At 39.3% G+C, this 15,479-nt stretch overlaps 3 protein-coding genes across 4 annotated transcripts in view; 1 reads left to right on the top strand and 2 right to left on the bottom strand.

The window, feature by feature from the left end:
- Positions 1-834, bottom strand: part of cacna1fa (calcium voltage-gated channel subunit alpha1 Fa) — a 43,334-nt gene extending 42,500 nt beyond the window's left edge. Inside the window, exon 1 of the mRNA XM_088989741.1 lies at positions 633-834. The gene's annotated coding sequence lies outside the window, so the exon portion shown is untranslated. The remainder of the gene's footprint in view (positions 1-632) is intronic.
- Positions 114-5,347, top strand: pqbp1 (polyglutamine binding protein 1). 2 transcript variants are annotated; one of them, XM_088989769.1, is made up of 7 exons: positions 114-162; positions 1,390-1,457; positions 1,551-1,662; positions 2,755-2,855; positions 3,831-4,019; positions 4,091-4,148; positions 4,246-5,347. In XM_088989769.1, exons 2-7 carry the CDS (start codon positions 1,391-1,393, stop codon positions 4,394-4,396), a joined length of 678 nt encoding a protein of 225 aa, XP_088845895.1. In that variant the 5' UTR covers positions 114-162; position 1,390; the 3' UTR covers positions 4,397-5,347. The 2 variants fall into 2 exon arrangements, with proteins under 2 accessions (XP_088845895.1, XP_088845903.1); XM_088989777.1 differs by lacking the exon at positions 114-162 and adding an exon at positions 420-440.
- gpkow (G patch domain and KOW motifs) lies at positions 5,208-15,060 on the bottom strand. The gene is made up of 11 exons (XM_088989754.1): positions 14,867-15,060; positions 13,702-13,904; positions 13,279-13,412; positions 12,114-12,220; positions 10,495-10,708; positions 10,278-10,410; positions 9,046-9,190; positions 7,833-7,953; positions 6,251-6,320; positions 5,515-5,600; positions 5,208-5,422 (listed from the first exon to the last, which is right to left on the bottom strand). The coding sequence occupies exons 1-11, from the start codon at positions 15,049-15,051 to the stop codon at positions 5,291-5,293; spliced, it is 1,530 nt and encodes a 509-aa protein (XP_088845880.1). The 5' UTR covers positions 15,052-15,060; the 3' UTR covers positions 5,208-5,290.
- Between the last annotated feature and the right edge of the window lie 419 nt (positions 15,061-15,479).

Here is a 15,479-nt window from a genome sequence, read left to right on the forward strand (position 1 = left end):
CCGTTTTGTTATTTTATTTTTTGGGTGTTTTTTTACGTGTTCTTCGATGGATAATGAGTCAATTTTACATATTGCCTCGCGTTAAATTACACGATGACGTCATTAATGCGCGCCGGAAAAAAAGCTGTAACGCCGATTCAACTCGCGATTGTCTCCAAGCAGGTAAATAATGCTCAGCTATGGTCTGCCTTATATATTCAATCTCATCTTGTGCCGCAAATATTTTCTCTTGTGAGTCCAAACATCGCTATTTTATTCTCTCTCGATCGATTGGCTTTGGTGAGTCCTTGTTTACCACCGTGTTGCTCTGTCTAACTCATCGGAACCTGCATTCGAGTGATTATTATCTTCATTTTTCGAATCAAGATGGATTGTTTAACTTTTGATTTCAAATATGCCTTTTAGGGAAATATCACACACTGAAACACAGTGTGGTGCTGGTATGTACTGTATACACAACTTTCGAATATATACCTGAAAAATACCCCAACAAAACACATTTTTTCCTTTATCTGTTTTTGCTGATACGAAACAAGCGCAAGTTGTGTCCATAATTTGTAAAATGACTTCTACTGAGCGTATTTTAATAAGATTCCATCACATATAGCTGTATTTTACGTTTTAAAACTCACGCTGAATATTCAGGAAGTCTTGTTTTTGAGTTGGTGACGAGTCCGTACGTGACGTCACTAAAGGAACGCCCCTGTCCGGAAAAACAGACACATTGTAGCAGTCCTTCCATCACGTCAATGTATTTTGCTGTACTTGTTTGGTCTGAAAGCCTCGTGTTGCACCCAAAAGCCGCCAGAAGAGGGTGTCCAAGCTCCATATAAGGAATTTATCAGCCTGTGGAAACGAGGTGGCCCCAGGAGGTGGCCATTTTGTGCCTCTTTTTGGGTGAGACATTACCCCCCCCAATGTTGCCTCAAAATGGCACAGAATATGTTTTTTAATCGATTGCAAACATGTATGCTTTCCTCTTCAGAACTATTCGAATCATATTCAATACTGGATGTGTAACAAGAAAGCATATTCTCCGAATCTGAAGCCATTGTTTTGATTCTCCAGCAATGCAAGATGTCTTGGCGTGACGTCATGAACTGGGGGCGGGACTTTATGAAAATGCCCAATTCGCAGCTCAATTTTTTGCAGAGTTTGGACACTTTAAGTCATTTTTATTGGTGTTTTGCATTTGAATAAAAATATCATACTGCGTGTTTTGGGTATTTTAGATGCTATAAAACGACAATAAATGTAACGTTGGTAAACCGAAAAGTTTGTAAGCCAAGGGGTTCGTAAACCGAGGTATCACTGCATTTCATTCCAAAACAGTCAATCATGAAACCGAAAGACAGGAGAGCCTAATAACTTTTGTCCATGATTTTTCAGGATGCCTCTTCCTGCAGCACTGCTGGCCCGCCTGGCCAAGAGAGGGATTGTGAAACCCACAGAACAAGGTTTGGCGCAAAACAAACACTTTGCAGCAAAATATTCAGTCTCATTTTAGTGGATTTAATTCCTGGCGACATATGCTATTTTCTTCTCTCTAGGGGCAGATGAGGAAATTATTGCTGAAGATTACGACGACAACAATGTCGATTATGAAGCTACCAGGATAGAAAATCTGCCGCCCAATTGGTATAAAGTGTTTGACCCTTCTTGGTACGTATTGAAATATTTCAGCATTTGTTTTTTTTTTCATACTCGATCATCCGTTAAAAAAAAAAACATTAATATATAAAAAGTCACCCAAAGAAAAGCCAACTTTGATGATTTGAGTAATTTAGCACTTGTAATTTGGACTCTAAAAAATCCATTTTCTTCATAAATTGTGATATTTTAATAATAACAATAATCATCATCATAATCATACATTTCATTTATAAGTGCCTTTCAAAACTCTCAAGGACATTTTAGTCAAATTATATTTTTTATCTGCGGGGGAGCAGCGGCAGCCACACGCGGCCAGCGTTCACTCAACCCGGAAATAACACAAAAACAACAATGAATAATATAATAATAATTATCATAATCATAATAATAATAATAATACCTGATGAAATGTCAAAAAATATAAAAAAAGTAGATGCTCAAAGAATAGAATTAAACATGTATTATTATTATTATTATTATTATCAAATGTACAGTTTTTCAATCTGCTCACTAATGATTATTTAATGATGGATTGATATACAGGTAACATCCGACTTACGACCACCCGTACTTACGACCTCGACCTCCATTTTAAAAATTTTAAATCTACGCCTGGCACCGCAACAAGCTAGCAGGCCGGCAACGTGTTTGACAATTTTGGCCAGCCGGCCAGCATCGCACGCTCGCACAGCAATCGACAGTGTGATGGTAACAGAGGGGGGAGTTTACCACTCACTTAGCGTCCGAGTCTTTATTCAACAATTTGAATGGATTTCAACTTACGACCGTTTTGACTCGCGACCGTTTGGTCAGAAAACGGAACTTGGTCGTAAATTGGATGTTACCTGTATATTTATGTATATATTTTTTTGAAACGTTGATGAAACAGATTTTAAAAAACGTTCTTTCTAAATTTCCATATTGTAATTATACAAAAAAAAGGCATCATTTCAGATTGACAGTGCAGAAAATGCACAAACATACTGTGAACTCAGTTTCTGGTCAGAATGAAAAAAATTGTCAAGTGTTTATCTGGTCTTGTTTTTTTTTCCTTCCATAAATATATATGTATCTTTTTTTCCCCCATTTTTGTTAATTTAGTGGCCTTCCTTACTACTGGAATGTGGAAACAGACTTAGTGGCCTGGTTGTCACCAAACGACCCGTCAGCCCAGATAACAAAAGCTGCTAAGAAACAAAAAGGTTGGGAAAAAACAAGCAAAACAAAGAGTGCAACACAGTCATACCTCGGTTTACGAACCCCTTGGCTTACGAACTTTTCGGTTTACGAACGTTAAATTGATGAAAATTTCACCTTGGCATACAAACTATTTTTCGGGATACACACGGAGCTGCCACAATGAGTGATGTGTCGTTTGCAAACGAGCCCCGTTCTCCTAACAAGAAAATGGCAGCCGGCTTGTTTTTGTCCTCTATTCCCCGCCCCCAGTCGTCTGTTAAAGTCACATGATTGGTCAAAAACGCAGCAGTGAGGGGAGGCGGTTTAAACATTAAAGAGACAGGCAGACGACAGAGAGAGACAGTGACAAAATGGATAGAAAACAGTGAAATTTGGACTCGTTTCAACTTTGATAGTTCAAAAGCAGAGTGTAGACTGTAAGGTTAAAATATCCCATCAATCAGGCTCCACAAATAACCCGCACAAGCCATCTGTACACTCGATGCAAAAAGCTATCAACCCAGCTAAACAGAACACAATTGATGAGGAACTAGGTCAAATTATCGCGGAGAAAGCACCTACAAGGGATTATTCCTCAAGATGGTGAAGGAAGAAGGTTACGTTCCTCATCAAGTGTTTAATGCTGATGAAACCGGCCACTCCATTCCATCAAGTCATCAACAAGCATCACAAAGGTAAATAAAACGACTTTATTATACAGTACAGTTTATTTCTTTAATTATAATACCATAGCACATTTATGATAAATAAAAGAAGGTATATTTTGTGTGGTTTTAAGAGTTATTTCGTTGAAAATTATGTTTTATGGGGACCTGGGAACGGATTATTCTCATTTTAATGGTTTCTTATGGGAAATTAATTTTTGGGATACACACTTTTCGCCTTACACACTCTGTCTGGGAGCCAATTAAGTTCATAAGCCAAGGTATCACTGTATATTGTTCATGTAGGTTCTAATTTTGCCTTGAATTACGCAGTGGAGGCAGGCGCTGACCGAGTTGAGAGACAGTCTGAAAAAGTGGACAAAGAGCGGGACCGAGATCGCGAGCGCCATCGAGAAAAAGATCGGGATAGAGAGCGCGATCGTGAGAGGGAAGAACGCCGCGAACGAGACAGAAGAAAGCAGAGGAGGGAAGACACGGCACCGTACAACAAGGCCAAGAGAGGTCGAAAAAAATTTACTTTTGACATCATTTGCTAGATTTTTTTTAACCATTTAAGCGATTTTTCTCCTCAGGTAAAAAAGACGATGAAATGGATCCCATGGACCCAAGTGCATATTCCGATGCTCCGAGGTATTCTATCACATAACTTCCTGCTTTTGTGTATTGCTAACTGAAGACACCACACTTAAGCAAAAATGTCTCTTTTTTTTTTTTTTTTTTTTTTCAGGGGCTCGTGGTCAAGCGGTCTGCCCAAACGTAATGAAGCAAAGACGGGAGCCGACACCACGGCCGCCGGGCCTCTCTTCCAACAGCGACCGTACCCGAGTCCGGGAGCCGTACTGCGCGCTAATGCAGCTAACCAAATTGTGAAGGAGTAACACTTAACTCGTAACTATACTTATACTGTATGTATTTGGTCTTAACGTTGTTATAAGTCATTTTGTAAATTAGAAGCATTTCCTGGAAAGTCTGGCCTTCAAAACTACTTTGTTTCTTTTTTATTTTTCTCCCAATGGTAGCCATTTTGCTTTTACAGTGATACCTTAGCTTACGAACTTTCCGCTTTACAAACATTAAATTCACAAGAATATAATCTTGCCATACGAACTACTTTTCGGGAAAGACACGGAGCGCCACGGTGGCTGGCGGACTAGTTTTCGTCACCCCCTTTCTTTGAGTGCAGACGTGGTTTGTTATCGAGGATGGTGCACAAGCCATCTGTACACTTGATGCAAAAAGTTATCAACCCAGCTAAACAGAACACAATTGATGAGGAACTAGATAAAATTATCACAAAGAAAGCACCTACAAGGGATCATATGTCAAGATGGTGAAAGGTTACGTTCCTTCCTCCTAAAATGACTTTATTATACAGTACGGTTTATTTCTTTTATCATCATACCATAGCATGTTTATTATACATAAAATAAGGTATATTTTGTGTAGTTTTAAGACTTAGAAAATTAGAAAGTAGAAAATTGTTTTATGGGGACCTGGGAATGTATTATTCTCATTTTAATGTTTTCCTATGGGAAATTAATTTTTGGGATACACACTTTTCACCTTACACACTCTGTCTGGGAACCAATTAAGTTCATAAGCTGAGGTCTCACTGTATTTCCATTTGATCGCTCTTGATTCAATAAGAACATATGTCAGTACTGTATGTTGAAACTACCACTCTTTGAATGTGTGCAAATTAAATTTTATTCCAAATATTACAAAACGATACGTTGTGACGAAAAGACAAGAATTGAAATATTTGCCAACATTCAGCAGTGGTCAGTCGCCCCTAAATAGTGACAAATAAAATCATAGCCCAAAGTGAAGAGTTTCTTTTCATATCTGTCAAGTTGGACCATGGCTTTGCACTTGTCCTTGTCCCGCTGCAGAATACGACCCACCTGAACACACGTGCGTGTTCACCCATTATGGGGGTGAACAACTACATAGCTTCCAACGATCTTCTGGAAAATTTAGACGACTTTGGACTCACCTGTCCTCGATGCTCACCGAGTACAACCATGATGGCGTCAGATTCACTTTTGGGAACGATTGTTTCTAACATATCCTGCTTCACATCTGTCACAGGACAAAAACATGCTCAGGTTTCACGTTATAAACCCCCAACACACACACACACACACACACACATCCACGTTTCAATGGTTTTGTGAGGTCCGTATAACTCCAGATAAGGAGTGAGGACCACCGTTGCTGATAACTTTAGAGAAGAACTAGTGTTACATTTGAACACTAAATGTTTAAAAACCATTTCCCACTTCAACCTTTTTTAAATACAAATAAGTAAAAAGTGGACTTGAAACTGAAATAACAGCAGGAGTGAGGTTTCTGAATGGGTACATTCAAAGTCCTCACCCCTGCGGTGAATTTGGTGAAAATATCGTTTTACTTTTTGTGGTATGAACTTTTTCCTCTCAACCACACACACACAAACACACACAGTGAGTAAAAAGTGTGTATCCAAGTGAAATGAAAATACACACCCCAAAATCATTTTGGGTGAATTTGTGAGGACCTCTCTGAAACTTTAACAGATGCATAAATAGACCCTCTAGAAGCCTTTAGAATGAAAAACTTGTGAGGACCGGACAAAAGGTCCTCACTTGTCAAAAATGTCCTCACGACGTATGGTCTAAAATGTTAGTGGTCCTCACAAGACTAGTCATACAAACACACACAAAAAACATGAGGTCAGTAGACTAAGTTACCATCGATCAGTCTTCCTTCTTCAGTTCGGCAAATGCAGGTAGATGGCGTTAAAACGTCCTCTACACGCATCTGAAAGAACACGAGAGGATAACGTTAAGAACATAGCTTGATTTTGATTTATCCAATTTCAGTTTGAGATTTGTGTGGCACATCAAACTTTGGACAGAAATGCTAAACAAAGTGTTACACCTCCCAAAATCATGAAACATACAGGTAACATCCGACTTACGACCGGCTCGACTTACCACCACCCGTACTTACGACCACCAGACCCTGTTTTTAACATTTTAAGAGGGGGAGTTTGCGAGTCATTTAGCCTCCGGGTCTCTATTCAACATCTTGAATGGATTTCGACTTACAACCATTTTGACTTACGACAGTTTGGTCGGAACGGAACTCGGTCGTAAGTCGGATGTTACCTGTATTTTAGTCAAAATACCATGTCTATTTCTATATTCTGTATTTGGAAGCTATGTGAAATAATAATAATAATAATAATACATTTCATTTCTAAGCACCTTTCAAAACTCTCAAAGTGAATTTCCAGTCACAGGACAAGTTTTTGTTCTGTGGGTGAGCAGCGGCAGACACACGCGCCAGCGTTCACTCAACCTGGAAGTAACTCAAATAGATACAAAGCTAGCTAGCTAGCTAAGTGTTAGCTAATAATCACTCAACCCGGACGAAACTCAAATAGATAGAAAGCTAGCTAGCTAAGAGTTAACTAATAATCACTCAACCCGGAAGTAACTCAAATAGAAAGCTAGCTAACTAAGAGTTAGCTAATAATCACTCAACCCGGTAGTACCACAAATAGATAGAAAGCTAGCTAGCTAAGAGTTAGCTAATAATCACTCAAACCGGGAGTACCACAAATAGATAGAAAGCTAGCTGGCTAAGAGTTAGCTAATAATCAGTCAAACCGGGAGTACCTCAAATAGATAGAAAGCTAGCTAGCTAAGAGTTAGATAATAATCACCCAACCCGGAAATAACTCAAATAGATAGAAAGCTAGCTAGCTAAGAGTTAGCTAATAATCACTCAAACCGGGAGTACCTCAAATAGATAGAAAGCTAGCTAGCTAAGAGTTAGCTAATAATCACTCAACCCAGTAGTACCACAAATATATAGAAAGCAAGCTAGCTAAGAGTTAGCTAATAATCACTCAAACCGGGAGTACCACAAATAGATAGAAAGCTAGCTAGCTAAGAGTTAGATAATAATCACCCAACCCGGAAATAACTCAAATAGATAGAAAGCTAGCTTGCTAAGAGTTAGCTAATAATCCCTCAACCCAGAAGTAACTCAAATAAATAGAAAGCTAGCGTGCTAAGAGTTAGCTAATAATCACTCAACCCAGTAGTACCACAAATAGATAGAAAGCTAGCTATGTGAAATGAATACAAAGCATTAATGCATTTCTCAATGTATTATTTTTTCTCCTATACCTTACCGATGACCTTTTTTGTGATAAAAGAACAATTGATAAAGGGACCATCAAAGTTACCCAAACAAATATTTGCCTTGTCTCAATGAAAGTTGTGAAATAAATGACGTTCAAACCAATAGGCGGAATTTCACCTTTGAGTTGTAATATTTGCCTCCCTTGAAATCTTTATCCACAAAACGAACTTTCAAGTCTCGCTGGAGCCAGCAGGGTGTCGCCTTTGCTTGCCTTGCTTCTTTTTCCGGAGGCTTTTCTCTGGCAAAATAAAAATATGTGTCCTGATTATGGTGGTGGTGGTGGGCGTAAACAATGTTGCTGTGAGCGTTTTATGGACATACAGTGATTCCTTGGCTTACAGACTTTATTGGTTCCCAGACAGAGTGTGGAAGGCGAAAAGTGTGTATCCCAAAAAATAATTTCCCATAGGAAACCATTAAAATGAGAATAATCCGTTCCCAGGTCCCCATAAAACATAATTTTCTACTTTCTAGTTTTCTAAACCTTAAAACTACACAAAATATACATTATTTAATGTATAATAAATGTGCTATGGTATTATAATTAAAGAAATAAACTGTGCTATATAATAAAGTCGTTTTATTGACCTTTGTGATGGTCGATGGCTTGATGGAAAGTAGTGGCCGGTTTCATCAGCATGAAACACTTGATGAGGAACGTCGCCTTCTTCTTTCACCATCTTGAGGAATGATCCCTTGTAGGTGCTTTCTCTGCGATAATTTTACCTAGTTCCTCATCAATTGTGTTCTGTTTAGCTGGGTTGATAGCTTTTTGCATCAAGTGTACAGATGGCTTGTGGAGCCTGATTGATGGGAATTTTAACCTTGCAGTCTCCACTATCAAAGTTGAAACAAGTCCAAATTTCACTGTTTTCTATCCATTTTGTCACTCTCTCTCGATCGTCTGCCTGTCTCTTTAATGTTTAAACCACCTCCCCTCATTGCTGCGTTCTTGACCAATCACGTGGCTTTAAGAAGACTAGGGGCGGGGATTAGAGGACCAAAAAAAAAAAAAACGTCGGCAGCCATATTCTTTTTGGGAGAATAGCTTCACTCTCTCTCTGTCTGTAACCCCCCCTGCTGCGTTCTTGACCAATCACGTGGCTTTAACCGACGACAGGGGGCGCATAATAGAGGACCAAAACAAGCCGGCTGCCATTTTCTTTTAGGAGAACGGGCTCGTTTGCGAACAACACATCACTCATTGTGGCAGCTCTGTGTGTATCCTGAAAAATAGTTTGTATGCCAAGGTAAAATGTTCATACATTTAACATTCGCAAACCGAAAAGTTTGTAAGCCAAGGGGTTCGTAAACCGAGGTATCACTGTACCTGTCATGACTGGATTCTCTGTGTTTTCTTTTCCTGTGATCTTTTCCTCCATCTGTGTGCCGACTCTCTCTGTCCTCCTGTCGCCGTCGCTCGTCACGCTCCCGCTCTTCTTTTACCTTGGTTTTATGCGCTTTGCTGAGACGACCTGATGACGGCGGAGGAGCTTTGTTAGTGCTATCTACAACTCATACGGTCAAAAAAAAATGTCTAGAATTATCCAAAGTGGAAACATTCGCTAAGAATTAACAGGAACGAACCAGGCTCATTTTAGTTCGTTCAAGAACCACACAGCGCCACGGTGGGTGGCGGACTAGTTTTCGGCGGATGCACACCAAACCACAGGATTGAACAGTGCCACAGTGGCTGGTGGACTAGTTTTCCACACCCACTTTCTTTGAGTGCAGACATGGTTCGCTATCAAGTGAAGTACTTTTGCTATTATGGGACCGAAAATGACCGCACCACAGGCTAGTGTTAAGCCGAAGAGGAAACAAACTAAAATTACGAGCAGAAGGAGATCATTAAAAAACACGAACGAGGTGTGCGTTTGTGTGACTTAGCGTTCCAGTACTAGTATGCTATGTTGACCATTGCTACGTATGGCTAAGGGTCTTTCTGTGTTGTCTAAGCAACGGTCTCAGGCAATGGAAGAGGTTGGAAAACGTCTGTTGATTTGGATTAATGAAAAGCAGCTAGCAGGGGACAGTGTGAGTGAGGGTATTATCGCCGAGAAAGCATGGCAACTTCACTAAGATATTATCAAGTTCGTCATCCATTGACAACTATAATAATAACTACCATCACAAAGGTAAATAAAACGATTTTATTATACAGTTCAGTTTATTTCTTTAATTGCAATCCAATAGCACATTTATTATACATAAAATAATGTATATTTTGTGTAGTTTTAAGTGGAAAATTATGTTTTATGGGGCTCTGCGAACGGATTATTCTCATTTTAATGGTTTCTTATAGGAAATAAATGTTTGGCAGACGAACTTTTCGCCTCACATACACACACTTTCTGGGAACCAATTAAATTTGTAAGCTGAGGTATCACTGTAATCGATGATCAAATAAATCGACAAATATCAGTATTTCTGCCGATAATTAAAACACATGACAAGTCATTAAACGGATTCGTAAACTGAGGTATCACCGATTAAATTCCGACGCTTGTGACTCTTGTCCCTGACACCCAAAATGAACGAGCGAATTCCAGCCGCGCTTACTGAGGTCTTTGCCGTATCTGTCGTATTCCTTCTGCTTGACGAGTTTCACAGCATACTGATGGACTGAAACCACATCACCGCCAATGGCCAACTTCACCAAAACGCGAGCATTGTCCGTGTCCAGCGCTTCAATCTGCACAGGACAGAAGAAGGAGCGGGAGGGTCAAATGAGTGTGTCATTGGTCTTCTTACAGAACTGATAAAACTTTATTTTTACCTTTCCGTAGCGCTCTTTATGCGCCCCTGACTCCAAAAGCACGCATCCTCCGCGACCCAAAACGAGGTGCTCCTCTTCTTCCTCCTTGTCGCGTTCCTCGCCGGGCTTGGGCGGGCGCCGACGTCTTTTGGGTTCCAGATCCTTGATGGCCGAGCGATCCGCACCGAGACCCAAGCCGATGACACGGGGCTTATATTCATATGGCTTCACATCTCTGTTATAGGAAAATAAATGTTCATTAGTTGCTGGATAGAACTTGAAAATGGGGACTTAAGCTAAGCCACTTGTTCTTGCAAACTACAAAGAAAATAGCTCTCCATATTGACTAAAACCTAGTGAACTAGACTTTGAACTTTGAACTAGACTTTTACAACAGGGGTGCTCTATACGTCAATCACAATCGACCAGTCGATTTCCAAGGTACGGTGATACCTTGGCTTACGAACTTAATTGGTTCCCAGACAGAGTGTGTAAGGCGAAAAGTGTGTATCCCAAAAATTAATTTCCCATGGGAAAACATTAAAATGAGAATAATCCGTTCCCGGGTCCCCATAAAAACATAATTTTCTACTTTCTAATTTTCTAAGCCTTAAAACTACACAAAATATACATTTTATGTATAATAAATGTGCTATGGTATTATAATTAAAGAAATAAACTGTACTGTATAAAAAAGTCGTTTTATTTACCTTTGTGATAGTCGATGGCTTGATGGAATGGAGTGGCCGATTTCATCAGCATTAAACACTTGATGAGGAATGTAGCCTTCTTCTTTCACCATCGTGAGGAATGATCCCTTATAGGTGCTTTCTCTGCGATAATTTTACCTAGTTCGTCATCAATTGTGTTCTGTTTAGCTGGTGAAGGAAATATAATATTCTCACCTAACACTGGGTTGATCGCTTTTTGTATCAAGTGTACAGATGGCTTGTACGGGTGGTTATTTGTGGAGCCTGATTGATGGGAATTTTAACCTTGCAGTCTACACTCTGCCTTTGAACGATCAAAATTGAAATCCATTTTCTCACTCACTCTCTGTCGTCTGCCTGTCTCTTTAATGTTTAAATCACCTCCCCTCCCTGCTACGTTCTTGACCAATAATGTGGCTTTAACCAAAGACTGGTGGCGGGGAATAGAGAACAAAAATGAGTCGGCTGCCATTTTCTTGTTAGGAGAACGGGCACGTTCGACATCACTCATTGTGGCAGCTCCGTGTGTATCCCGAAAAATAGGTCGTACGCCAAGGTAAACCTTTCATAAATGTAACGATCGTAAATCAAAAAGTTCGTAAGCCAAGGGGTTCGTAAACCAAGGCATCACTGTATCTTTTCCATTTCAATATCTTTGGAGGTGATTTTATCCCCCCAAAAAATGTTGATCATACCGATTTTTATCTGCGGGTTACATATTGGTGTGACACTGTGACAGTGAAGACTTCTTCAACCACTTCAACCCAACTAACTGGGGTTTCTCACCGGCTTTGGAGCCCATGGAGCATGATAGTAATATCATATTTATATTATTGATAGTTATTGAAATTTATAAATAGGTATGCTGACATTTCATCCATGTTTGTAATATTATCGCATTCCCCAAAACTTTGCAATGAAAAGACTTACTGTTTAAAGGTGCGGCCAATGCCTTCCCCTTTCTTCCAGCCCATCCCCTTCAGCATGGCCAGCCCATAGCCTTCGACAGGAACTCTCTCGTAATCTTCTTCTGTCGACTGTCAACACATACAATCGATCAGCCACGTTACGACCGTTTGTACAATATTGATATTCTGCTTTCACAAAAGTTGAAAATGTGCATTTTGGTTGAGACTCTTAGAAACGACTGTCCACGTATCATTGTCTGCCCCACAGGTCTCACTATAAACTCATTCACTGAGCGTATTTTACAAAGATTCCATGGCATATAGCTATATTTTAAGTTTTAAGACTCGCGCTGAATATTCAGGAAGTCTTGTTTTCGAGTTGGTGACGATTCCCGACGTGACGTCACGGAGGGAATGCCCCTGACCGAGAAAGCGACACACAATGCATTTTGGGTACTGTGTTTGGTCTGAAAACTTCGTGTTGATGGCAAAATTAGAAGGAAAAAAAATAAATAAAGTGATGGTGAATCGTTGTGTGTTGCACCAAGACTCCGATTTGGATTGGATATGCCTTTATTAGTCTCACAGTGGAGAAATTTACATTTCACAGCAGCAAAGTGACATAAATTAGTCACATAATGTCATTAGTTGACATAAATTCCCAGCAGACAAATCAGCCCATTTCCAACAGAGCTTGGGCGCCATCTTGTGATTTTTCTGGGCGCTACATTGGAATCCAGACGCTTCAAAATAAGATGGAAGGACTTCTTTAATCGATTGCAAACATTTATGCTTTCCTCTTCGGAACTATTTGAATCATATTCATAACTGGAAGAGTAACAAGAAAGCATCTTCCTCCGAATCTGAAGCCATTGTTTTGATTCGAGAGCAAGGCGAAGACGTCCTTGCGTGACGTCACGAACAAGGGGGCGGGACCTTCTGTAACTGAGGTCATTTTGAAATGGTTGTGGGACACTTTAAGTCATTTTTATTGGTGTTTTGCATTTGACTAAAAATATCAGCCCGTGTGTTTTGGGTATTTTAGATGCTATAAAACGTTTTTCTGATGTCAGTCAGGAAACAAAAAATGGTGTCGGTTGTCCTTCACAGCTGCACAATCTAATAAAGGGGGTGGAGGGATCAAATAGCTGCCTGAGCATTTGACTGTGCTCAAAGCATCTACTTACAGGATCTGGCCGCAGCTCCACATTTAAACGGTCGCCGTCCTCAAAACCATCAGGCACCTTGTTTTGCGCCAACAAGGGGATGGTGAGGTTGAGAGGAGCCTCCGACTTTAACTCATCCATCTTCCGCCTTGAATCTAGCATGAGCAAACAAGTCAGATGTTTTTAGCTATACAAGCAGTTGCTTACTTGAGAAGATTTTATATGTTTTTTACTTGTTTCTTCATATGTCTAAAGATTGTTTATATCTCAGCTCTTATATCAACTACTTACTCTATCAAAATATACTTGTACATTAACAGCACAATGATTTGGGTACAGTTTTGGTCTGATCTGCCCACTTCAATTAAATACAAAGTATGAATATTTTTGACACTCAGTTCAAACACGTGGTGCCATGTGTTCATGCTCTTCAAGTAAACACACCTTCAATAAGCTCTTTGACAGCCTGAGCATCCATGGAGTCGCTCTGGTGACTATTGTGTCCACTTCCATCGCCATTGAGTTGAGTCGATTTGCAAATTTCGTCTCCATTTTCAAGGGTCTGGTTGTCTTGGTGGGAGGCGCGCCAGCGGTTTTTCAGAATCAAGGGGATGACAAGTTCCGTTGGTACTTCAGATGGTTTCGTACTAGAAACATCACACATATTATAGGTACGCTACAGTGATCTATATTCCACCGCGATTGTTTCGGTCCAGTGAAACGAGCGCACTCTGTACTCGCAGTCGTATATCATTGCATTTTTGTGAAGTATGTAATCGTTTTTCGTGGGGTTTTCCAAGCTATGCAGCTTATGATGACGCATTACACGTTTCCCTCCATGCTGGTTCTTGAAATTTACGAGTACGAGAAAAAAAAATTGAAGTTTACGCTCTTTTTGCTAACACTACAGTTTATAAAGGTGAGTATGTTGTATTTTTATAACTCATAGAAGTGGTAGAATATATATTTTTTCTCCATAACTGCCAGGTTTCAAGCAAAAAGAAGCATTAGCATCTATATTTCTATAGCTCGCAATTTTCTTTCCTAGTATTCAGTGACAGCCATTTTTGATCTCTGACGAAAATCTGCCTGCATTCGATCGTTGATATTTGCTCATTTATATTTTGAATCTTTTCTTGTGTTTTCTGTTCTTGTTTAGAATTTCCAATTGTACATTAGTCGTTAAGATCTGCCAAAAATTAAGAAAGTTATGATAGTTTAACTGTAATAAAGAACTCGGTCACATATTTTCATTTTTAACTGTGTCATAACAGGCAGAAAATCCCTTCATATTTCGAAAATTAAAAATTTCATTATTTCCTTATTATTTGTCATAGAACAATAATCTATACATGCTTTGAAAGTTATTTAAATGCACTGTAATAAGGTATTAGAAAATTTGTGATTAATTATTAGTGATTTTTTTGTCACATCCCTACATATTAGCGATGCTGCTCACGTTGTAATTTATACATGGCGGATTTCTAAATAATGATAGTAATAATAATAATAAATAATAAAAAAATAACGCATTCCATTTCGTAATTAAAATGTACAAGTGATTTTCCCATCTAGCGTTTCAAACAAAACAAGGCTAGCATTAGCCTACCTCTGTAATTCATTCCTGGTGATTCCGGTCAGATAATCGATGTCATCTTTCTTTGTCAGGACGTCGCCATTCGGAGGTTTGAATTTACTCAATGTTTTAGCGAAACCAAATGAAACGGAATTTTTTTTCTCGCTTTGGTCCTCCGAAGAGGAGGTAAAACACGAACCGTTCCCGTTCAACGCCATTGTGGTTGGGTGACGTAATGACAGAGAAGATTTGTCGTTTTTCTTCTTTGGTTTTCTTGCACTTCTTTTTTTAGCGAGCGCCACCATGCGGCGAAATTGCGTCACAGTCACGTCATAAAAAAAGGCTTGAAAAACTGCACTCGCTATTTCTTGACTAGTTTATTGAATGACTCCAAATCAATGGTTCCTAAAACATTTACAGTCATAATAATTCAATGTTTGAATTTAATTCTCGACTCAACTCAACGTTTTGTGTGAAGAATATAAAAAAACATCATCAGCTTCAGACAATGTGTTGCACATACTGTATAGCAAACGCATATAAACAAATACAAAAGCAATAACAATGATAACAATAAATTGATCACGTAAAATAGTAGCCATAATACAATAATGCAGTGACACAAGGTGTCAAGGCCAATAAAATA

The sequence above is a fragment of the Hippocampus bargibanti genome, linkage group LG01 (assembly GCF_051943395.1).
Source record: "Hippocampus bargibanti isolate YZ-2025 linkage group LG01, ASM5194339v1, whole genome shotgun sequence".
NCBI lineage: Eukaryota > Metazoa > Chordata > Actinopteri > Syngnathiformes > Syngnathidae > Hippocampus > Hippocampus bargibanti.